The 24743-nt window shown below is 49.2% G+C and overlaps 1 protein-coding gene across 2 annotated transcripts in view; it reads left to right on the top strand.

Moving 5' to 3' along the window:
- LOC115550884 (plexin-A1) overlaps nucleotides 1–24743 on the top strand; it is a 42346-nt gene that overhangs the window by 2927 nt on the left and 14676 nt on the right. Inside the window, exons 3-12 of one of the 2 annotated variants that reach the window (XM_030366264.1) lie at nucleotides 2723–2866; nucleotides 7682–7916; nucleotides 13108–13250; nucleotides 16175–16272; nucleotides 16661–16819; nucleotides 18286–18352; nucleotides 21375–21521; nucleotides 22220–22379; nucleotides 22761–22864; nucleotides 23208–23304. In XM_030366264.1, coding sequence (XP_030222124.1) covers nucleotides 2723–2866; nucleotides 7682–7916; nucleotides 13108–13250; nucleotides 16175–16272; nucleotides 16661–16819; nucleotides 18286–18352; nucleotides 21375–21521; nucleotides 22220–22379; nucleotides 22761–22864; nucleotides 23208–23304 — 1354 coding nt within the window. Of the gene's footprint in view, nucleotides 1–2722; nucleotides 2867–7681; nucleotides 7917–13107; nucleotides 13257–16174; nucleotides 16273–16660; nucleotides 16820–18285; nucleotides 18353–21374; nucleotides 21522–22219; nucleotides 22380–22760; nucleotides 22865–23207; nucleotides 23305–24743 lie in introns of both variants that reach the window. The other variant, XM_030366258.1, reaches the window with a different exon arrangement.

Genomic DNA, 24743 nt, shown 5'->3' with positions numbered 1-24743 from the left:
TAAATCACCACGGCAACACTGCCAGACTCGAACCGCGTTGGATCTCGGCTTTAAAAAGTTAAAAAAAGAAATTCTCAGCTTTAAAAGGTTTAAACATTTTTCTCAGCCTTAAAAGTTTTAAAAATAAATTATCGTATTGCGTAGTCTGTGCACACGTTGAGAGAATACGAGGGAAACAGAACCAAACTTTTTACTCCCTTCCGACTTTCGTCAAACTCCGCGTCGATATAAACAGCACACAAGCAGACTTTCACGTTTCTGAGCTTCAGTACGTTTTTAATTTTGAGCTTCAGTCACCAAAAACCGCGGACCCAAACCCAATCGCTGACATCAAACCTTTCATTGTGTGAATCACGGCCATAGATGGCGATGTGGCGTGAGAAGCGGAGCTGCCATGATCGCTTTCTTAAGTAGTGGTCTATTATGGGATGGTCTCCCGGTAATGCAGAGTATCCCGCTGGGCTGGTAGAGAGCGAGCCGAGGGAACAGGGAACAACGTGGAGGAGAGAGAGAGAGAGAGAGAGAGAGAGAGAGAGAGAGAGCTCCGTCCTCGCAGGACGATTTATTTCGGCATGCCACAACATGAGAGAATGACATTCAACACCTGGCCTCCCTGTTTTATTTTGTTTTATTTTGAAGGTCACATGCCATGCTACTTTATGGATGCTTTAATATAGATATTAGTGGGCCCCCAAACACAGTATTTGAAGACTTTCCCGAAATTCAGCCGTCGTGCAGAATTACAGCCACTACGAGCCAGACGCACATTGAGCTTTCCCCAAACGCGCCGTTCCGGTGTCTGAAGCTTTAATGCAAATGAGGAGGAGGGAGGCGGGTCCAGGAGGAGGGTGGGGGTGTGGCCCTGAGCAGCTTGCTGCCACGGTACCATGCGCTCTGTTTACAGTGGATGTATCGCAATGGCGAGGCGCACACAGCCTTTGGCCGTGTTCATGTATTATTACGGCCAAAAGCTGTGTGAGCCTCCAGACGATATTATGAATCTCAAACGACTGCGTCTGGTTCTTCCACGTCCACATCAATCTGAAGTAGACTGAACCACCACATGGAGGAGAAAGGGATTGTTGAACGCGGTCGTCTCCCGCCGGAGCCTCGCTGCCGAGAGACCATGGCCTCCTGCAGCCGGCAGTGCCGAGGCGGTGGTCCCTCGGCAGCGGTAAGCGGGGCTCAAGCGGGAGACATTCGCTGGCAACAATCCATTTCTCCTCCATGTTGTGGTTCATGTACTTCAGGGAGTCAAAGCCAAAGTTCCTTTTCCCCAATTCCTTCTCAACCATGGCTGAGATAACCCCCCACTACGTGTCTCGTTATAGAAATACCAGAGGCGAGAGTCTGACGTGTTATGCGCCATAACACCAACAGCAGAGCGGTTATCCAAACACCAAGGAAGTGTACAACACTTGTGTTACAGTGTCTGTAATCACACACACACACACACACACACACACACACACACACACACACACACACACACACACACACACACACACACACACACACACACACACACACACACACACACACACACACACAAACACACACACTTATGGCGCTCGCACGGTCGTATCTCATTGGAGGGCCAAATTCTCAGGGCTGCCAAGGCAGAGAAAGGGGAGGTGGCATCTCCCCTTATGACGACATACGGGAAAATTCCAAAACTGCGCGTCTGAGCTTCGTTCTAGCAACAAGGGGAGCATAGGTAGGCTAGGGGAACTCATATTAATGTCAAAAAACCTCAGAAAGTGAACATTTCATGCCATTGGTCCTTTAATGATTATTCGTAACCAATAATGTGTTTTATGTAGCTTTTCTTTACAGTCATTTAATTTTCAAAATGTTACTTTATTTCTATTTGTACATCCGTATGTTTTGTTTCATTGTTATTGGTTGATATATTTACATATCGTTCTTGCGTTCTCTTTAGTTATAATATGTAATATTTGTAATAGCAGTAACTGTAATGCTTTGGCTAGACTGTTTGTTTACCACAATAGTCATGCCAATAAAGCTTTTTGAATTGAATTGAGATAGAGAGTCACCTTCGCTCGGCATTCAGGTCCAACACCACCGCTTCTTCCAGGGGAAGAGGTGCATTATGGGGGCCTGTTGGCCAAGGAGAAAAAGTTCACAGATCCCAAGTCTTTAAGTTCTGTGTGTGTGTGTGTGCGTGTGTGTGTATAGGAATCTAACTTATTTCTGTCCTCCTTTTCCACCCTCTCTCCCTCTCTCTCTCTCTCTCTCTCTCTCTCTCTCTCTCGCTCACTCTGTCTCTCTCTCCCTCCATCTCTCTCCTCCCCTCTCTCCCTCTGTGTTTCCACCTCGTCATATCTCCCCCCGCCCCGTCTCCCCCTATCTCCCCTCTCTCTCCATTTGTGTCCCCCCTCTCTCCCCCTCTTCCTCCTTTCTCCGCTGTCTCCCTCTCTCTCTCCTCCCCCTCCCCCCTGTCTCCCCCTTCCTCCCCCTCTCCCCCCTGTCCCCCGCTTCCTCCCCCTCTCCCCTCTCTCTCCCTTTGTGTCCCCCCTCTCCCCTCTCTCTCTCCCTCTTCCTCCTTTCTCCACTGTCTCCCTCTCCTCCCTCCCCCTCCCCCCTGTCTCCCCCTTCCTCCCCCTCTCCCCTCTCTCTCCCTTTGTGTCCCCCCCTCTCCCCCCTCCCCCCTGTCTCCCCCTTCCTCCCCCCTCCCCCGTCCCCCGTCCCCCCCCTCCAGGGCCGTAACCTGATCCCGGCGGCCCCGGGCCCCGGGCGGCTGAACTACACGGTGCTGATCGGGGAGACCCCGTGCGTCCTCACGCTGTCTGAGAACCAGCTGCTCTGCGAGTGGCCCAACCTCACCGGGCAGCACAAAGTCACGGTCAGCACGCACACACACATACATCTACACGCACCCACACACACATACATCTACACGCACACACGCACACATCTACACGCACCCACACACACATACATATATACACCTGCAAGCACACACACACACACTCACACTCCTGCACACGCACACACACACAAAAACACACCTGCGCACACACACATGCACACACACACGCACACACACATACATCTACACGCACGCACATACACATACACACACACATGCAAGCACAAACACACACACACAAACTTGCGTGCACACACACACACACACACACACACACACACACACACACACACACACACACATATACACGCACGCACACAGACACATACATATATACACCTGCAAGGACACACACACACGCACGCACACACACACACATATATACACGCACACATGCACACACGGCTGCGCACACATAAACCCGCCCCTCCCCCTCTTTCATCCCTCAAGCGCCACCATCCATCTCTCTCTACCCCGCTCTCCTCTTTCCTGCATCACCATCCCTCTATCGTCCCTCTCGCTCTCGCTCTCTCCCCATCCCCCCCTCTCTCTCTCTCTCTCCCCCCCCTCTCTCTCTCTCCTGCATCACCATCCCTCTATCGTCCCTCTCGCTCTCGCTCTCCCTCCCTCTGCCTCTCTATGCCCTCCCTCTCTTCCTTATGTCTCCCATCCTTCTCTGCCATCCCTCTCTCTTATTTTCCGCACTTTCATCTCTTTCTTTCCACTCTCTTGCTACCACGTCTCTCTCCTACTCTTTCATATCCTGCTCTCTCTCTCTCTCTCTCTCTCTCTCTCTCTCTCTCTCTCCCTCGCTAGTTTTATCCTCTCTCTCTCCTCCCTCACTCTGTCCTCTCGCTCCCCCCTCTCTCTCTCTCTCCCCCCTCTCCCCCCCTCTCTCTCCCCCCCTCTCCCCCCCTCTCTCTCCGCCCCTCTCCCCCCTCTCTCTCTCTCGCTCTCGCTCTCGCTCTCTCTCTCTCTCTCTCTCCCCATCCCCCCCTCTCTCTCTCTCTCCCCCCCCTCTCTCTCTCCCCCCTCTCTCTCTCTCTCTCTCTCTCTCTCTCTCTCTCTCTCTCCCCCATCCCCCACTCTCTCTCCCTCTCTCTCCCCCCCTCTCCCTCTCTCTCTCTCTCTCTCTCTTTCTCAATCTCCCCCATCCCCCCCTCTCTCTCCCTCTCTCTCCCCCCCCTCTCCCTCTCTCTCTCTCTCTCTCTCTCTCTCTCTCTCTCTCTCTCTCTCTCTCTCTCTCTCTCTCTCTCTCCCCATCCCACCCTCTCTCTCTCCCCCCCCCCCCCCCTCTCTCTCCCCCAATCCCCCCCTCTCTGTACGTGTGTTACTAAAACCGGGGGTTGACTTTGCGTGACTTTGCTCGGCACACGACCCATCGGTGAGCGGACCCCTCGCCCCCCCCCCCCCCCTGATTATCTCCGGCGTGTACCTCGTTCATCACGCCGCTTCGAACCGCGCCGTTATTATTAAGTTTAGTTTTGGGCTTTATGAGGTCATAACTGTACCTGAGCTACTGAAAACACGGAGAGTTTGAACCAAGAAAAAGTCATAAAAACTTCCCAGCAGAGCCAGGAGTCTATGATTTATGGAAACATTCTATTTCCTCCCGTATTGTCTCCTCTTGTGTCTGGAAGCCATTAATATTTAACTCCCAGGTCCTGCAGTCTCCGTTGTCACGGTGAGAACGCATGCAGAATACATTTCAGCGGATATTTGTTATTCTTTTTTAAACCTAAATCTATTACTGTCCTTTACCCTCTTGTCGGGTCCTCTGCTGAGTTTCCCATCTGGGATTAATTACAACTGAGGACATATCTAAGGGTATATCTAAGTTTACATCGATGAAAACCCACATTCACATTAGAACAAAGACACACTCACACAGATGCACATTGTCACACTCACATGCACACTGTCACACACATCCACAGACACTCACATGCACACAGGCACCAGTGCACACGCATCAACACACACGTGCACCCTGTCTCCCCAACACACACACACACACACAGACCCAGTGCCACCCAAAATAAAATCGCCAGTTTATGAAGAGCATTCCTCCCACGGTCATGTCAGCGTCGTTATGACAACCTCCTCTCCTCCCCGGTCGCTAGCGGCGACTTACCTAGAGGACCATGTGACGAGTCGCACCGCCGTGATTCAGCCTGACGTCTCTCTCTCTCTCTCTCTCTCTCTCTCTCTCTCTCTCTCTCTCTCTCTCTCTCTCTCTCTTTCTCTCTTTCTCTCTTTCTCTTCCTCTTTGTCTGTCTCTCCCTCCCTTTCTCTCTCTTTCACTCTTTCCTCTCTGTCTCTCTTTCCATCTGTCAATTCAATTCAATCTCATTCTCTCTCTCTCGTTGTCTTTATTTCTATATCCATCTGTCTCTCGCTCACTCTCTCGCTCTCCCGCTGTTGCCTTTTCTATCTCTCTTGCTCTCTCTCACTCTTTCTCACGTTTTCATCAGTGTTTTTTCTTCCTTTTATCCTTTCTCCTTGTCAATGAGTCTGGTGTACTTGTGTGTGTGTGTGTGTGTGTGTGTGTACCAGCACCATCTGACCCGCGTCCAGGGCAGATTTAGAACTGTCCGCTCCTATCTGCTGTCGTGGGCGAGGATGTGTGTGTGGGTGGGTTGTGTGTTTGTGTGTGTCTGTCCTTGTGCGTCTTTTGTGTGAGTGTTGTTTGTGTGCATGTGAACGTATAATTACTTGCGTGTTGTCTGGGGGGAATGCTGAAGAGAAGGACACAGCTGTATAACACCAGTGTTCACCATGACCTACATACTGGGAACGTATATACTGGGACCTACATACTGGGACTGTACATACTGGGACCGGTCGTACTGGGACTGTACATACAGGGACCTACATACTGGGCACCCCAGTGGGCGTCCTCACAAAGTGTGTTGGGTTTGTGTTAACCAGTGAGTATGTGTGTCTATGGGTTGACTCACTGAGCACGTGCGCGTCACATCGGATCAGCTGTGTGATGACAGCTGTTGGCCTCTCTGAGCTCTTCCAGAAACTTCTTTGAGTTGCGGCCGCCGGCTCTCAGTCCCATCGCTCGGCCGCAGAGCGCGCTGCGTGCCTGGAAAGTGTGTCACCGACCGCTGGGAGTGACTGTCTGTTCCGGGGTTGGCTCGTGATCCTGTACATTACACCACTGAGGGCATCGCTTCAGCGTGAACACGTGTGTTTTATCATAAACCCGCTGGCCGTCTTCTTCAAAGGACGGCACGCACGAACGTGTGTCCGTGGTGGCGACGCATTCGCTGGCGAAGTCGAACCACCGACAGCCAATCGTGTGATTAACTCACCGCCTTTTTTGTTGTAGAAGGTTTCGCCTGCACAAACACTCTATTGGCTTAATTGACTTAATTGGCTGAATCAGCCAATCAAAGCAGACTCCCCAGCAGATCTGGACACTTTTAATAAGCGGAGTAGGGAAAATCTTCTGATCTAATTGGCTTTGCTGCTGCAAATGCAATGTTAAGCATGTCAAACGCATGTTACCGAACGGATTTACTAAATATGTCGACATGAACAACTTCCACTAACTATGATCTGAATAATTGAGCTATGAGCAAATCAAATGCATGTGTGTGTGTGTGTGTGGGTGTGTGTCTTTGTGTGCGTGTAGTTGTATTTTAGTGTGTTTGGTTGAACATACCTTGTGTTGTATTTTTGTTTGCGTGTTTTTGTGTGAGTTTCGGTATGTGTATGTTTGTTTAATTTGTGTGTGCATGTCGTTTTTTGTGTGTGTATTTGTGCTTGTTACGTTTCGTGAGCATGTATGTGTGTGTGTTTTTGTGTACGTGCGTTTGTGTGGTTGTTTGTGCGTGTAGTTTTGTGTGTGTAGTTTTGTGTGTGTATTTGTGCGTGTTTAATTTTGTGTGTGCGTATTTGCATGTTTAGTTATGTGCACGCGTGGAGCCATACGGGGCTTATGTAAATGTATTTAGTGAGCAAAACAATTACATGTGTTTGACGAGCGGTAATTACCCTGCGACCCAGGGGAGGTATCCCTTTAAACACACGCTAGCTGATCACCCTGTTGTGTGCGCGAGTGTGTTTGCGTGTGTGTGCGTGTGTGTGTGTGTCTGTGCGTATTGTTGTCCATACTGACACTGAGAGAGCTAGAGGTTAAGGGTTGTATTTGCTACATCTTTTTAGTCCATGCTCTCCCCATCCTTTATTGTATATTTTATGTTGATTCATATTTTATATTCATTACGTTGACGGGTGCTCTCCTGGTCGTTAGGAATCATCGTCAGGATGACTCTGTGTTCTGCTGTGCATACGATATGCCCCACAAATATGCCCCCCCCCCCCCCCCCCCCCCCTGCGCGAACGCACACCCACACACACATTTTCACAGACACGTTAACACGCACGCACAAGTTCACACAAACAAAGTCTCACACACTTCACAAATATAAAAACACAACAACAAATACACGAACACTTTCATGTACACTTTCTTAAATAAAACTAATCTTTGTTTATTTGTATGTTTGCGTGTGTGTGTCTGTGTATATCCGTGTATGTGTGTGTCCATCCTTGTTTCTATGTGTGTCTGTGTATGTGTCTCTGTGTGTGTGTGTGTGTGTGTGTGTGTGTGTGTGTCTGTCTCCGTGTGTGTGTGTGTGTGTGTGTGTGTGTGTGTGTGTGTGTCTCCATATGTGTGTGTGTGTGTGTGTGTGTGTGTCTCCATTTGTGTGTCTCTGTGTGTGTGTGTGTGTGTGTGTCTGTGTGTCTCCATGTGTCTGTGTGTGTGTCCAGATCCGGGCGGGTGGCTTTGAGTTCTGTCCCGGGACGCTCCAGATCTACGCCGACAGCATCCTCACGCTGCCCGCCATCGTGGGCATCGGAGGGGGCGGCGGCCTACTGCTGCTGGTCATCATCGCCGTGCTCATCGCCTACAAGAGGAAGTCACGTGACGCCGACCGCACCCTGAAGCGCCTGCAGCTGCAGATGGACAACCTGGAGTCACGCGTCGCCCTGGAGTGCAAAGAGGGTACGGCTATACATTATACTGTATATTATATACTGTACTATACAATATATATATTATACTATATACTATACTATAGAGTACATGTTATACAACCTGGAGTCAAGGGTCGCCCTTGAGTGCAAGTTAGGTGTGTGTGTGTGTGTGTGTGTGTGTGTGTGTGTGTGGGTGTGAGAAAGATCAAGTGTACTTAAACTCAGTAGGCAGAATATATTGTGACACTTTCTCTTGGCTGTCTTAACTGTGCACAGTGGAAAAAGTGTGTGTGTGTGTGTGTGTGTGTGTGTGTGTCGTGGCCCATTGGCAAGCTAATTGGCTTCTCCCAGTGACCATCCATCCTGCAGAGAGAGAGAAGAGAGAGAAGAGAGGGGGGAAAGGGAAGAGAGGGGGAAAGAGAAGAGGGGGCAGGGAGAGAAGAGGTGGGGGAGAGAGAGAGAAGAGTGGGAGAGACAGAGAAGAGGGGGAGAGACAGAGAAAGAAGAGGGGGAGAGAGAGAGCTGGGAAACAAACAGAACAAGTGCATACAGGGTGAGGGCGAGAATGGTGGGGGGGGGGGGGGGGGGGGGCGGGGGAGAAAGTGTCAAGGGGAGGATGGAAACAAAGATAAGTGATGGACACCGATGGGGGGGAGAGGGGGGAGAGGGGGAGAGAGAGAGACAGATTGAGAAGTATGGAGGGGAACGAGGCAATGATGGGTGGGTGCAGGAGAAGAGAGAGAGGGAGTGAGAGAGAGAGACAGAGGGAGAGAAAGGGGGAGAGAGAATGGGGTTACGCGAGGTCACAGTGACAAGAGGAGAGTTTGGCGAGCAGGAGACTAACGAGAGTCGGGCGCCACGCCGGCGCATGCTGGGAGTGCTGAGCGGGGATCTGGGATCCACCTCTCATCTCCACCTGTCACTGAGCTGTTTACACCTACTGGGGGGACGAACTGACACACACACACACACAGGCACGCACACACGCACACACAGGCACGCACGCACGCACGCACACACACACAGGCACGCACGCACACACACACAGGCACGCACGCACACACACACACAGGCACACACGCACACACACACACACAGGCACGCACTCACAAACAGACACATGCGCAGACTCACACACACACACACATACATAGACACACACAAACGCACACGCACACACACTCAAACACATTTACACACACACTTACACACTCACACTCTCACACATAACACACTCACAATTACATTCACACGCACACGCTAGTTGTCGACATTGTTGGATCTCTCCACACTATAATTTACTTGTACCGAATCCATCTCTCCGATATTTATTTGATGAAGTTAATTGCATCAAACACTATGCACAAGTAATTAAGTAAATACTCTACACAAGTATCAAGTTAACTTCTTTGATTAAAAAACTCAAACAAGTTGGTATTTTAAACACCTTTGGCGTGTGCTAATTGATTCTCATTTTGATGATTAAATCCTCTGTAGCTGATGAAATTACCTTTCATTGCAGCTTTAGTGCTGCCTCCCGTGCCTTACCTAAAGTCTCCCTTCCCTCTCAGCCGGGATTCGTCTCATCTTAACAATGAGCTGAAACACTGAATCGCCGTATTTCAGAGTCTGGGTAAAAGCCTGCTAATGAAACTTTATTCTTTGAGCTCAACACTTTTATCCGAAGCATCTCCCAGTTAGTTTCAGATACAGATCTGGCCTCCTGCTGTAGACGGCTGCAGGTTCCGAACATGGGCTTTGAACCTAGAACCATACTAATCTTTTGTCTTGACTGGGACCTGGTTTCTCATACGACCTCTGTACATAATTATGAATCAATGTGAAGATTAATCGTCGGGTTTCTATAATTCCAAAGTCCCTGAGATTATGCAGAGCAGCAGAATTAGCCATAGTTTGGCATGTGATTAGCCGTAGCTTAGCATTCCGAACGGTAACCAGGACATTAAAGTCATGTTGTGTTCCTTCGCCCTGCCAGCGCTGCTAGCATGCCGCGGCATTGGCTAGCGCTAACTCATGATTAAGACCCCCTACCTATTCCTGACAGCTTATTTCAATCCATTCCTAACTTTATTGTCCCACAATGTGAAATTAGCTCGACGGCCCAGGGGCCAAACACTGCATAATTACAACCACTAAAAATACAAACAACATAAACAACCGTGAAAACAACAACAACCACAACAACAACAAGGTCAGGAAGGAAGTACAGAGGAAAAAAATGGAGATTAAATTCTATAATCTTTATATAGAGTTTACACACCAGGGAACAGAGAGATGCTGCTCTCTATTCTGTATTTATAATCATTAATACTACTATTATTCTCCTGGGCAGTACAAAAAAGCGTATGTTTGCATACAGTATATATAGAGGGCAGTGCTTTGGATTGTATAGATATATAGGGAGTATATGTAGAGGGCAATACTATGGATTGAATACATGTATATAGTGTAATAAGGGTGCGGTATTATGGATTAAATAGATGTGTATATATATATATATATATATATATATATATACATAAAGAGAGCAGTACTATGGATTGTATGTGTGTATATAAAGGGCAGTACTATGGATTGTAAGGGTGTATATAAAGGACAGTTCTATGGATTGTATAGATTGTATATATATATATTGAGTGCCGTACTATGGACTGTATGTGTGTATATAAAGGGCAGTACTATGGATTGTATGGGTGTATATAAAGGACAGTTCTATGGATTGTATAGATTGTATATATATATTGAGTGCCGTACTATGGACTGTATGTGTGTATATAAAGGACAGTTCTATGGATTGTATAGATTGTATATATATATTGAGTGCCGTACTATGGACTGCACTAGGACGGATTCCTAGTGAAACATTGTGGTCAGTGTGGTCAGTGGTGATTAGAGCTGTTAGCTGTAGCCACCTCTGCAAAACGTTTACTACCTGGTGTTTGATGTGAGGTGTAAAAACACAATCGCCACTTAGGACTAAGAAGGCACGCCGTTAGAATACAGAGTTAAACCACGGTGTGTCGAGAAATATGAACCCATTTTACCTCTGGCACAATCTTTATTTTTTACTCTCTTGCTCCCTCATCCCCCTCCCCTCTCCTCTCCCTTTCAGAACAGCCAATCAAATAACAGCTGGAGGAAATTACGCATGTAAACTCTTCCAGTCCTCCGTTAATAATTATCCAATCATGCGATTGATTGACTTTCCCCATTCTGGATCCTTGTCTTCCGTCCATATCTCTCTCTCTCTCTCTCTCTCTCTCTCTCTCTCTCTCTCTCTCTCTCTCTCTCTCTCTCTCTCTCTCTCTCTCTCTCTCTCTCTCTCTCTCTCTCTCTCTCTCTCTCTCTCTCTCTCTCTCTCTCTCTCTCTCTCTCTCTCTCTCTCTCTCTCTCTCTCTCTCTCTCTCTCTCTGCCTCTCTCTCTCTCTCTCTCTGCCTCTCTCTCTCTGCCTCTCTCTCTCTGCCTCTCTCTCTCTCTGCCCCTCTCGCTCTCTCTCTCTCTCTCTGCCTCTCTATCTGCCTCTTCCTCCTCCTCTTCCTCCTTCCTTCCTGTCGCTTCTCTGTTTGTTTTTCTTTCTGACGAGTCTTGGATTGCCCTGATTGGTCGTTGGGTTCCTGGGCACCCGCCCCCGGGACAACACTCCCTTCCACATCCATGTTCCGCGCTGTCACTCAAAAGTTTTGGTTGATGTCTGCGAGCTCTGAGTGACAGGCCGGTGTTTCTAATCCAAGTCAAGTGTCCACAATAGCAGTGTTGTTCCGGGCTGTAGCGGTACCAACAGATGGAGGAACTGCTCGAACACGCAGGCTGATAAGGGACACTTCTGAGCAGCCTTTGTCTTTGATACAGCGTGTTGCTGCGCTCTGAGTGAGATAAACCTTATTGTCTCTTTGTTTGGCTCTTTTTATCACTTCCAGACACTCTCGCAGTGCTGATGTTTTCTCTGCTCCTCGTTCGTACCGTCGCTTTGTCTTGCCCGCATGTCTGTCTCTCTCTCTCTCTCTCTCTCTCTCTCTCTCTCTCTCTCTCTCTCTCTCTCTCTCTCTCTCTCTCTCTCTCTCTCTCTCTCTCTCTCTCTCTCTCTCTCCTTCGTTATCTTTCTAACTTTCTCCATACATTCCTCTCTCTCTCTCCCTCTCTCTCTCTCTCTCTCTCTCTCTCTCTCTCTCTCTCTCTCTCTCTCTCTCTCTCTCTCTCTCTCTCACTCTCTTGCTCAGGTTCTCCCTCTTCCTCTCTTTCGTTCTGTCTTCCTCTCAGTTGCCCCTCACCCTCTGTCCCTCCCAGAGTGAGGTCTCACTCTGCTTCTCTTTCTTCGTCTCTTCCTTCTCTCGTAGTCTTTCATTTAGCCTCTCGCCCATCTCTCTCTCTCTCTCTCTCTCTCTCTCTCTCTCTCTCTCTCTCTCTCTCTCTCTCTCTCTCTCTCTCTCTCTCTCTCTCTCTCTCTCTCTCTCTCTTGCTCGCTCGCTTAAGACAAAGCTCAGAACTCAATAAGATGGTTTCATTTTCTCCCGGTCTCCCTCTGTGTTGAGTTTCACAGAGATGCGTTTCATGTGATTGCAGTTTCATTGCGAGGAACAAACCGGCCAGTCCCCAGTGTGTTTTTAAACATAAATAGAGCGCAGACATGGAGGGAGAGTGGGCTGAGAGGGAGAAGGCCTGGCGGGTAGCATGAGGCTGCAGGAAAGGATAAATCATTCACTGTATCTCTGTCCCTCCCCCTTCTCTCTCTCTCCACCTCCTCTCTCTCCACCTCCTCTCTCTTCACCTCCTCTTCCTCCCCCTCCTCTCTCCACCTCCTCTCTCTCTTCCTCCTCTCCTCCCCCTCCTCTCTCTTCCTCCTCTCTCTTCACCTCCTCCTCTCTCTCCACCTCCTCTCTCTCCTCCGCCTCTCCCCTCTTCATCCTCTCTCTCCTCCACTCCCTGCCTCTCCTCCCTCGCCTTCCTCTCCAACTCCTCTCCCTCCCCTTCCTCTCTCTCCACCTCCTCTCTCCCCTTCCTCTCTCTCGCCATCCTCTCTCTTCTCCTCCTTTCTCTCCAACTCCTCTCTCCCTCCCCTTCCTCTCTCTCCACCTCCTCTCTCCCCTTCCTCTCTCTCTCCATCCTCTCTCTCCTCCTCCTTTCTCTCCACCTCCTCTCTCCCCTTCCTCTCTCTCTCCATCCTCTCTCTCCCCCTCCTCTCTCCCCCTTCTCTCTCCAGCGTTCGCTGAGCTCCAGACGGATATCCACGAGCTGACCCAGGAGTTAGATGGTGCCGGCATCCCGTTCCTGGACTACCGTACTTACGCCATGAGGGTCCTGTTCCCGGGCATAGAGGACCACCCCGTGCTCAAAGAGATGGAGGTACGGGTCAGTACACCACTCGCCACGGTACAGCTAGAGCTACCGCTAACAGTAGCTACCGCTAACCCCCCGCCTCGCGAGCTAACTGCAGCCCTGGCTCGGAACGGAGTTCTAGCTCTAGCTAACAACTGCTTGAGCTAACAGCTGCTAGTGCCGAGTCCCGCTACAGCTAAAAACAGCTAGCTGTAGCCATGGCTAACACCAGCCACAGCTAACCCATGCCCTTAGCAAACCACTGAACCAAAAACGTAGGTTGTGTGCTGTTGCCGTTTATTTCGATCAAGTAGCTTCAGTGTTTTCATTCAATGTTAATCACACAAACTCAGCGGGTTGCTACCTGGATCTGACCTTGTTTATCAGGAACAGACTGCAGACCGTTAATGAACAAACTAATGAACACTAATGAACGGTTGAAAAACACTTGAGTCTGTAGCATTAATTCCAAAGCTTGGGTGTTTCTAACGCTAAGCCATTAGCTATGGAGGCTAACAATACAGTGTTATCAAAGAGGGCTCACGCTAAAACATTAGCTTGACTACGTATAGTGACAGCTAGCAGGCAAACGCAACACTAAAACATTAGCTAAACATCATGAAAGTGGCGGTTAGAAAGCTAACACTCAAAAATTTGCTAGACTACATTTAGTGACAGCTAGAAGGCTAACACTCAAACATTAGCTCGGCTACATTTAGTGACAGCTAGAAGGCTAACCGTTAAACACAGAAGATTCGGTTGCGGTACACGCTAGCTTTTGAATCAACACACAGGGAACCAAAAGCTCGAGTTTCCCCCGCTTTGCCCCCATCTTTTCCCGCCTAATGTGATGCTGAACACGAACCTCCGCCTACTTTAAACAATCTGACAGATTTAATTAGCCTCACACTGCGCGGAGGAGACACACTTTATGAGGGAGCGTTTTGTGTTTGGGAAAGCTGCTTCGACTGTCGAGAGACTCGAGAGTTCAGACCTAGATTGACACACGTGTAACATAGATATATAGTCATACTGCATCTATAATTATATATATATGTATTTCTACATATATAAATATATATATATATATATATATTTATGTGTATTAGTATCTTCGAGAGACAGAACGAGACTAGGTCCCGGGGGGTTTATACAACCCACTGTGACGTGAATTACAATAAAGTGATACCAGCGGAGTTCACACACAACAACTCCCCTCCATTATTCAGCAGGCGGTAATCCCAAGGTGTATGACTCCACCGTGAAATAAGGATGATCATGTGAGAGGGCCACTGACAGACGACACAGAAACAAGCCGGCTGTCACTTCCCACTTCCCTTCCCAGAACCACGCGACCTACATTCATACCGGGTTCTGTTTGAGAGTAGAGCTAGGTGGAGGGGACGGAGAGAGAGAAGGGGGAGGAAGGGAGAGAGAGGGGGGAGGAAGAGAGGGGGGAGGGAAGGGAGGGGGAGAGAGAGATGGGGGAGGAAGGGAGAGCGGGAGGGATGGGAGGAAGAGAGGGAGGGGGGAGAAAGAGAGTGGGGAAGAAGAGAGGGGGAGGTCGAGAGAGAGATAGGGGGAGAAACCAAGAAGGATTGGAAAAGGGAGAGGCAGACGGGAGAGAGAGGGAGCAAATGAGGGGGATGGAGAAGGGAGTCAGAGGGAGGAGGAACAGGGAATCAGGGGGGAGAGAGCGATGTTGCGTGAGATCCTAATGGGGTAATGCAACATTTAACCATCTCAATGATACACAGGATGTGGAGAGGGGGGAGTCCGCTGTCATGCTCGCATCCCTTCAACCTTAACCAGTGTTCATGGTCTGATGTCACCGCTAGCCCGATCACATGACCCACATGGCCCGCGTATAGCCCCTCCCCTCCACCCTGCCTGCCAGCCATACTACTTACTATTATAGAGATTATAGAGAGCAGGCGGGGCACGTGCACTCACCTACGTGCACACTCCTGGCAGAGTGCTCCCTGCCACCCATCACTTTGTCTTTTATTAACACACACTCTCACCAAAGCACAAACACACACTCTCACACTCAAACACACACGCACACACACACGCGCACTCTCACTCTCCGTCACTCTCTCTCTCACAAAAACACACACACACACACACACACACAATCTAACATCCACAACAGCTATACAGGCACATTCACACACACACACACACACACGTACACGCACGCACGCACACACACACACACACACACACACACACACACACACACACACACACACACACACACACACACACACCTTGACTTCCTCTCTCACTCCTCTCAGGGCTGACTCAGCAGAACGACCGTCAGCTGAGAGAGAGAGAGAGAGAGAGAGAGAGAGAGAGAGAGAGAGAGAGAGAGAGAGAGAGAGAGAGAGAGAGAGAGAGAGAGAGAGAGAGAGAGAGAGAGAGAGAGAGAGAGAGAGAGAGAGAGAGAGAGAGAGGAGAGTGCCTTAAAGGGGACATGGTATGTCCTTGATGAAATGTGACAGGTGCCATAACTGGGAACAAACCCAGCAACCCTGGCACACATGCACACACACACACACACACACACACACACACACACACACACACACACACACACACACACACACACACACACACACACACACACACACACACACACACACACACACACACACTCGTGCCGAGCTGTCCAGCCATACTTAACTGGTGCTGCAGATCATGGCCGACATCTTAGATGCCCTCCTTGGAGATGTGTGTCCCTCTTCCTCCAGATGGCTGAGATAAGGGGTTCTAAAGATAAGGGTGTGGTCATCCCTTCACAGGGTCACCCTGACACCAGGGATTGGTCCTCCAGACCAAACTGAGTCTAGGTGCTTCCCTGCGTGCTGATTGGCCGTGTCAGCTGTGGTGTCATCCTGTGTTGGGTGATCTTGTAATCCTGTCTGTTGACCTCTCTTCCTGTCCAGGTGCAGGCCAACGTAGAGAAGGCTCTGACGCTGTTCGGACAGCTGCTCACCAAGAAGCACTTCCTGCTGACCTTCATACGAACCCTGGAGGCCCAGAGGTGAGTCCCAGAAGTCTCAGCACTACTCTGGTCCAGGTCTTTAAGTGCGTAGTGGTCTTTAAGTGTTGTGGGGGTCTTTAATTTCCTGGTGGTTGGGTTCTCCAGTGTGGTGGTCTTTAAGGACCTGCTGGTCTTTCAGTGTGTGGTGGTCTTTAAGGACCTTTTGGTCTTTCAGATTGTGGTGGTCTTTAAGGACCTGGTGGTTGTGTCCTCCAGGTCTTTAAGTGCGTGGTGGTCTTTAAGTGTAGTGGTGGTCTTTAAGTACTGGTAGTTTTGATCTCCAAGTCTTTAAGCGTGGTGGTCTTTAAGTTCCTGGTGGCTGTGGTCTCCAGGTCCAGTTCTTGAAGTGTGTCTTGGTCTTTAAGTGTTTGGTGTTTTTGTTTCCCAGGTCTTTCTCCATGCGGGACCGGGGTAACGTGGCGTCCCTGATCATGACCGCCCTGCAGGGGGAGCTAGAGTACGCCACTGGGGTCCTGAAGCAGCTCCTTTCGGACCTCATCGACAAGAACCTGGACAGCAAGAACCACCCCAAGCTGCTGCTCCGCAGGTCAGTCCTCGCACCTGGGACTCACCTGTACTTACCTGTGTTCACTACTCACCTGTCTTTACCTGTGTTCACTACTCACCTGTCTTTACCTGTGTTCACTACTCACCTGTCTTTACCTGTGTTCGCATTCACCTTTATTTACCTTTGTTCACTACTCACCTGTCTTTACCTGTGTTCACTGCTCACCTGTCTTTACCTGTGTTCACTACTCAGCTGTCTTTACCTGTGTTCACTACTCGCCTGTCTATACCTGTGTTCACTACTCACCTGTCTTTACCTGTGTTCGCATTCACCTTTATCTACCTTTGTTCACTACTCACCTGTCTTTACCTGTGTTCACTACTCACCTGTGTTTACCTGTGTTCACTACTCAGCTGTCTTTACCTGTGTTCACTACTCGCCTGTCTGTACCTGTGTTCACTACTCAGCTGTCTTTACCTGTGTTTACTACTCACCTGTCTTTACCTGTGTTCGCATTCACCTTTATCTACCTTTGTTCACTACTCACCTGTCTTTACCTGTGTTCACTACTCACCTGTGTTTACCTGTGTTCATTACTCACCTGTCTTTACCTGTGTTGGCATTCACCTTTATTTACCTGTGGTCACCTGTGTGGACCTCTTTTGCCTGCTTCAGTTTTCTCTCACCTGTGTCTACCTCTGTGTACCTTGGTTCTTCCTGTGTTGTAACTGTGTGCCTCTGTGTTCACCCTTTCCCCTGCTCTTACCTGTTTTTTATCACCTGTGTTCCCCTGGTATCACCTGTGTAGCTGTGTCTCCCTGCGTTTGACTGGGGCTTGACTCGCCCTCCCGCCAGGTGTTTGTCTGTGCTCACCTGTGCATACCGCTTATTGGGTTCAGGAACAGGAAGGCACTCTTGAGAGCCGGGCAGAAGACTCATGTCTTTTCATTCAATGCAGTCTCAGTTTGTAATTCTGCATTAGCAGAGAGTAAATGAACCACAGATTACTTAATTAGACCCCTGGTGGGCCCACGGTTGTTCATTAACGCCACGACGTTCACAACGTATGCTAATGCTTAAAGATAAAGTTTCACTCCGGGCCGTCAAAGTGTTCCCTGAGTGGAGACCTCGCCCACGGACGACACTGATTGGCTCCAACGCAGCTCAAAGGTCGAACGAGGTTGAGAGCCCCAGGACCGGGCTGTAGGAGAGGATTCAGTAGGGAGGGAGAGGGGAAGGAAGAGTGGGGGAGGGAGAAGGGGGGGTAGTTGGGGAGGGAGAAGGGAGGGGGAAGGGGGGAGGGAAAGAGGGAGGAGAAAGAGAGTGGAGGAGGTAGCAGGGGGAGGGCAAGAGGGAGGAGAAAGAGGGGGGGCGAGGGAAGGAAGAGAGGGAGGGAGAAGAGCGAGAGAATGAGGTAGAGAGCACCAGCCCCGGGCTAGAGGAGAGTGTTCAGTAGGAATCTGGAAGAGTCTCCTCAGTCCCTGTTTGATTTGTCTCTCCATCAGGACGGAGTCTGTGGCGGAGAAGATGCTCACCAACTGGTTCACCTTCCTGCTCTTCAAGTTCCTCAAGGTGAGGGGAACGTCCGTCCCGTCGTGTGGCTTCAGCCACGCCTCGCCGGGGATCATTACACAGACAACCTTAGCTTATCGAAATACTATAGTATAAATAGTTTCAACGACTACAATAGCGGTTTTACTTCTTTTACACAGTGCTTACACTGAATCCACCATTAAAATATGGTAATTAGATGTTTAATCCATAATGAGCCCGCTGAGTAACGGCACTGTGTTTTGTCACCTCCAAATATTGTTAGTTTTATGAGTTTGACTCCTGGCTCCACCACCAAGTCCTCTGCACTCTGTACTTATTTTCCTTTGCTTGTTCTTTCCACTAAAGCTCAGCCCAGTGGCTTATTAAAAGTGTATTCTGTCCACACAGCCCTTATTCTGCTGTTAGTCCTGCCCGTAGTTCATAAAGAGACCCCAGGCACACATTCACCCTGCAATATACTCTATGATGTTTAATCCTCACATTTATTTCAGTCTTCTATTCATTACACTCGTCTAGACCTTTCTCCAGGTTTGGTCTTCGTGTCTAACGGCTGATATTTCCTCAAGAACCGGAGTTTGAGTCATTAGTTGATTATTGGCTGGGACTTTGCCCTCCATCTTATGGCTATTGATTATCTATTTGCTGGCAGTTGGTTAGCTATCAACTAGCTTGGCTATTGGTTGGCTATCCACTAGCTATTGGTTGGCTATCCACTAGCTATTGGTTGGCTATCCACTACCTATTGGTTGGCTATCCACTAGCTATTAGTTGGCTATTCACTAGCTCTTTGTTGGCTATCCGCCAGCTCGGAGTTGGCTATTGGTTAGCTATCCAGCAACACTAAGATGGCTATCCGCTAGCTCTTGGTTGGCTATCCGCTAGCTCTTGGTTGGCTATCCGCTAGCTCTTGGCTGGCTATCCGCTAGCTCTTGGTTGGCTATCCGCTAGCTCTTGGTTGGCTATCCGCTAGCTCTTGGTTGGCTATCCACCAGCTCTTTGTTGGCAATCCACTAGCTCTTGGTTGGCTATCAACTAGCTCTTTGTCGGCAATCTGCTAGCTCTTTTGGCCAACCGCTATCCCTTTATTGGCAATCCACTAGCTCTTGGTTGGCTATCCGCTAGCTCTTGGTTGGCTCGTGCTAGTTTCTGTGTGATCCTACGCAGGTAGCCTGATCTGCGCTGCCTGGGTGTTGTGGGGTGGGTGTATTGTTGAGATGAGATGAAGACTAGAGGGACTGCTGAGAGAGTGATGAGTATTGATCCTACAGGAGTTGATTTGTAAGAGTGGGAGTGCTCAGAATACACCCCTGTGACGTTATCATATTATTAATGATTGGAATGAAATGCCTGCTTCCTCTGACTGGCTGTCCGGAAAACAAAGCACTTTATTAAGGGTAACGGAGCAGAGAGAGGGAGAGTGGGAGGGAGGGAGAGAGAGAGAGAGAGAGGGAGAGAGAGGAGAGAGAGAGAGAGAGAGAGAGAGAGAGAGAGAGAGAGAGAGAGAGAGAGAGAGAGAGAGAGAGAGAGAGAGAGAGAGAGAGAGAGAGAGAGAGAGAGAGAGAAAAATTGGGGGGGGGGAGAGAGAGAGAGTGTAAAAGGGAGGGTGAGGGAGAAGGGATGGGGTAGGAGTCTATAAGGAGGAGTGAGGAGGAGGAGGAAGAGGAGGGCACCACAACAGAGGTGCAGGATCAGGTTGAGGCAGTGAAAGCTCTCTCCAGTGCTTTAAGTCGAACCATCTGGAATCATTAGTAGAACTCCACCTAATGAGGGGAGGGGCCCGAGGGCGGAGGTCAGAGCCACTGGGAGGAGTTTGGAACTGGAGTACGCCTTCACGACTTAATGGGGTGACGAAGAGGGACAGAGAAGAGGGGATGAGGGTGGGAATGATACGATTTGTTGCAAGTGAAACTGAGCGAGGAGCAGAGGACGGAGGGAAGGATGCATCTTCATGTCTTTATAGCATATGTATGTCAAACTGATCGTTTCTCAATGATAAACACCAAACACCGCACATGAAAGCATCATTTAACAAACAAACACTTTCATCCGAGCCGACAAGCATGGTGGAAAGATATACATTCAACAAACCCTCAACATCTCAGCTCAGGGCCTTCTCATTCCACAGAGATGGAACATCTGAATCGCGCGCTCTAGGAGCAAGACGTGAAGCTCGGACCCCACACACTGCTGCACCAGTGCAGCAGTGTGTCTGTGAACTGGGAACGCGAGCAGGCAGCTGCTGGTTCCATCGTAGCGACGGCGTTGGGATCGTGTTGACGCTCTCTCCCTCTCCGGGGCCCCGCGGACACGCAGCGGTTGTGAAGTTATTCCGAAGCTAATCTGTCCGCATAACTTAGACGTTCCGACGGCACAACCGTCCCTTCTGGAAGTGCCAGAAATAATCAAATTACGTAAAGCTACGACTAATCTCCGCGGCCGAGCGCAGACGCAAAGCGTTACGGAGAACTGAACTTTTCAAAAAAGGGTTGCGTGCGAATCGCAGTGGGGAGCTCGCTCTCTCTCTTGATTAACTTGTTTTTCTGTGCTGCCTGACATTTAAAAAAGTTAAGCGACGCGTTGTGGTTGAGGAATCGTAGAACACGCTCGGTAAACAACAGCCTTTCTACGGCTGGGGAGACACATGCAAATGAAAACGAAATGAGAAGTGGAAAATGTTTGTGACAAAACTCTGCGCAGGGGCCTCAGGTGGCAGGGATGTTTATTTATGCAGATTTGATTTCATAACCGTTCTAATGCTTTTAAAACTCTAATCCACTTTGTGAGTTGTGGAAGTTGTTAGACTGATGTTAATAAAGTTGTTTGAAAATTGAATATACCCTGTCTTCTCCCCCCCTCTCTCTCTCTCGACGGTTCTCTCTCTCTCCTACTCTCCCGCCCTACCCTTCTTCCTCCATGCCTCCACCTCAATCTGTATTTCTCTCTCTTCAACTCTCTCTCCATACCCCCTCCACCCCTGTATGTGTGTGTGTTTCTTCTCTCTCTCTCTCTCTCTCTCTCTCTCTGGGTGTCTCTCTACCAGGAGTGCGCGGGGGAGCCTCTCTTCATGCTGTACTGTGCTATGAAGCAGCAGATGGAGAAGGGCCCCATCGACGCCATCACCGGGGAGGCACGCTACTCGCTGAGCGAGGACAAGCTCATCAGACAGCAGATAGACTACAAGACACTGGTACTATAGAGCAGCGGTCCCCAACCCCCGGTCCGCGGACCGGTACCGGTCCGTGGGTCATTTGGTACCGGTCCGCAGAGAAAGATTACTTATTTATTTTAATTTTTTTTTTTTTAATTTTTTTTTTTATTCACTTCGCAATACTGTCACTCTTTTACATCCCATAAGTCTATATGCAGTTGTTGTTAGATTGCATATAACATGTTTGCATTTTTGGCAACCTCTGCGCAACATAACCCAACCAACCACCTCCCCCCCCCCCCCCCCCCCCCCACCCCCCGGTCCGTGAAACTTTTCGGAGAATCACACCGGTCCTTGATGCTGAAAAGGTTGGGGACCCCTGCTATAGAGGATATAAACCATAACATTATATACAGGACAAGCTCATCAGACAGCAGATAGACTACAAGACACTGGTACTATAGAGGATACATACCATAACGTTATATACAGGACATGCTCATCAGACAGCATATAGACTACAAGACACTGGTTCTATAGAGGATATATACTATACACTTTGTATACAGGACAAGCTAGTACTATATAGGATATAATCAATACTGTATAAAGTGATCAGGCAAAAGATAGACTACAAAATACTGGTATTTTATTTGATTTAATCAATACTGTTTACGTACAGTCTAAGCTCATCAGGCAACAGTTAGACTAAGCAGCCCCTATGTCCCTGGCTCCAGACACTGCACTGCGTGAACCCGGAGAACGAGAACGGGCTGGAGGTGACGGTCAAGTGTCTGAACTGCGACACGGTGATGCAGGTGAAGGAGAAGCTCCTGGACGCGGTGTACAAGGGCAGCCCGTACTCCCAGAGGCCCAAGGCCGCCGACATGGACCTGGGTGAGACCCCGGGCAGCCCCCCTCTCACATCCACCTTCATCTCACACTTACATCACACATCACACTAGACACACATACTCACACCCTGCACATCCACTAACCTCAATTCCATTTAAACAAACCCTCACACCCCTCACATCCACTAACCTCACATACACCTCAGCACACACTCACATCCTTTAACCTCACTTTGGTCTTACTCACATCCACATCACACCAGCCACACTCACGCTCCTCACAGTCACTTCCCGCACCTCCATCTCAGCACACACTCACATCCTTTATCCTCACCTTTATCTTTCACTCACATCCACATCACACCAGCCCCACTCAACACACACTCACACCCCTCCAGTGTCTAAACCTCCTCTCCGTCCTCAGAGTGGCGTCAGGGCCGGTTAGCCCGAATCATCCTGCAGGACGAGGATGTGACCACCAAGATCGACAACGACTGGAAAAGACTCAACACTTTGGCCCACTACCAGGTACACACACTAACCTTAACACTAACCTTAACTCAACTCACTACCAGGTACACGCACTAACCTTAACCCTGACCCTAGCACTTACACTAACCTTAACTCAACTCACTACCAGGTATACACACCAACACTAACCTTAACCCTGACCCTAGCCCTTACAATAACCCTGACTAAACTCTCTAATGTGTTTGTGTGTGTGTGTGTGTGTGTGTGTGTGTGTGTGTGTGTGTGTGTGTGTGTGTGTGTGTGTGTGTGTGTGTGTGTGTGTGTGTGTGTGTGTGTGTGTGTGTGTGTGTACGTGTGTGTGTGTGTGTGTGTGTGTGTGTGTGTCTGCCCGTGTGTGTAGGTGACAGACGGTTCGGTTATAGCCCTGGTGCCCAAGCAGAACTCCGCCTACAACATCTCCAACTCCTCCACCTTCACCAAGAGCTTGAGCAGATACGGTACAAACTCACAGACTCCTCCTCCAGCTCTCTTCAACTCCACCTCGCTCTTCACCTCCACCTCTCTTGACCATCTGTTAATCTCTTTCATAGCCAGATGGATCGTCTTTGTTTGTCGTGGTCTCTCACTGTCGCTCTTGCTCGCTCTCTCTCTCTCTCTCTCTCTCTCTCTCTCTCTCTCTCTCTCTCTCTCTCTCTCTCTCTCTCTCTCTCCCCCCTATCATGTCTCTCTACCATCCCTTGCTCTCTCTTTATAGATTCTCCTCACTCTCCTGTCCCCATTCATTCGTTTTTTCTGTCTTTGTGTTTACGTTTTTTGATCGCTGCAATGATTGGCTTTTATTTTTTGCATTCTCTCTCTCTCGCTCTCTCACTCTCTTGCTCTCTCTCTTTCTCTTTCAATTTCTCTTTCTCCTTAGCGTGTTCTCTCACTATCTTTCTCTCTAGCTTGTTCCCCTGCTCTCCCCCTCTCTCCCCCTCCTTCCCTCCCTCTCTCCCTCTCCCTCCCTCCCTCCCTCTCCACCTCTGAATACCGATGCTTTTTTATCCAGCTCCATCAGCCCATCCAAGGCTATTTCCAGGCAGCCAGTTAAGGACAGGCTTTAAAGTAGACGGCCCAGAGAGAGGGAGAGGGAGAGGGAGAGGACCCCTGGGGAATGCAGATAGCGAACAACCAGACATTAATTCTCCCCAGCCGAAGGCCTAGGAGGCAGCTGTCATGTTCCCTCTTCCTAACAGCACATCTCCAAAAGGACGTGGCTCATATCTGTCCAGCGGTCAACGTGGGCCTGTCACCCATTCATCACATGACATGCAGACCCCTCCAACACAAACATGCTGACACACGTTCACGTCATGTGCTCGACATACACCCACAAGTGCACCAATTAGAGCAATCTCCTCACATTGCAACCACGGCTGGGCAGGCATCACTTGAAACACGCTAATTACTTCCTGTTATGTTCCTGTTAATCCAACGAGTCATAAAACAGTCTAATTACAGGAATGGCGTTATGGGAAATTGATGATGATTGTTTTGACCGAAAAACAAGATCAAACACAATGCATGCCCACTGCCATAGTGGAGGAACAAGTGGCCAGGCAAAGAGATGAAATGATTGGATTAATGCCGTGATAAATAATAAATTAGTCTGCTGTTGGACGAGCCAGGGTGTGATAATATGCATACCGGGATCTGGCCTTTTCCTAGCTTCCCTGATCCATGCAATTTATAATAGAAGTGGGAGCTTGTGTGATTCATGCAGATATGTGTGTGTAGTTGTGTAGGAATTTGTGTGTGCAGTCGTGTTAGTGCATTTGGGTGTGTGCGTGTCTGTGTGTGTGTGTATGTGTGTTTCCAGTGTGAATGGGGCTTAAAAGCGGGCGCTCTTTTGTCAGTGGAAAGTGGCCATGATGGCTTTGGAATTAGAGCCACTCAG

The sequence above is a fragment of the Gadus morhua genome, chromosome 1, assembly GCF_902167405.1.
Source record: "Gadus morhua chromosome 1, gadMor3.0, whole genome shotgun sequence".
In the NCBI taxonomy this organism is placed as follows: Eukaryota; Metazoa; Chordata; class Actinopteri; order Gadiformes; family Gadidae; genus Gadus; species Gadus morhua.
Note: the sequence above shows the minus strand (reverse complement) of the source record. Positions and strands in the feature narration are given on the sequence as shown.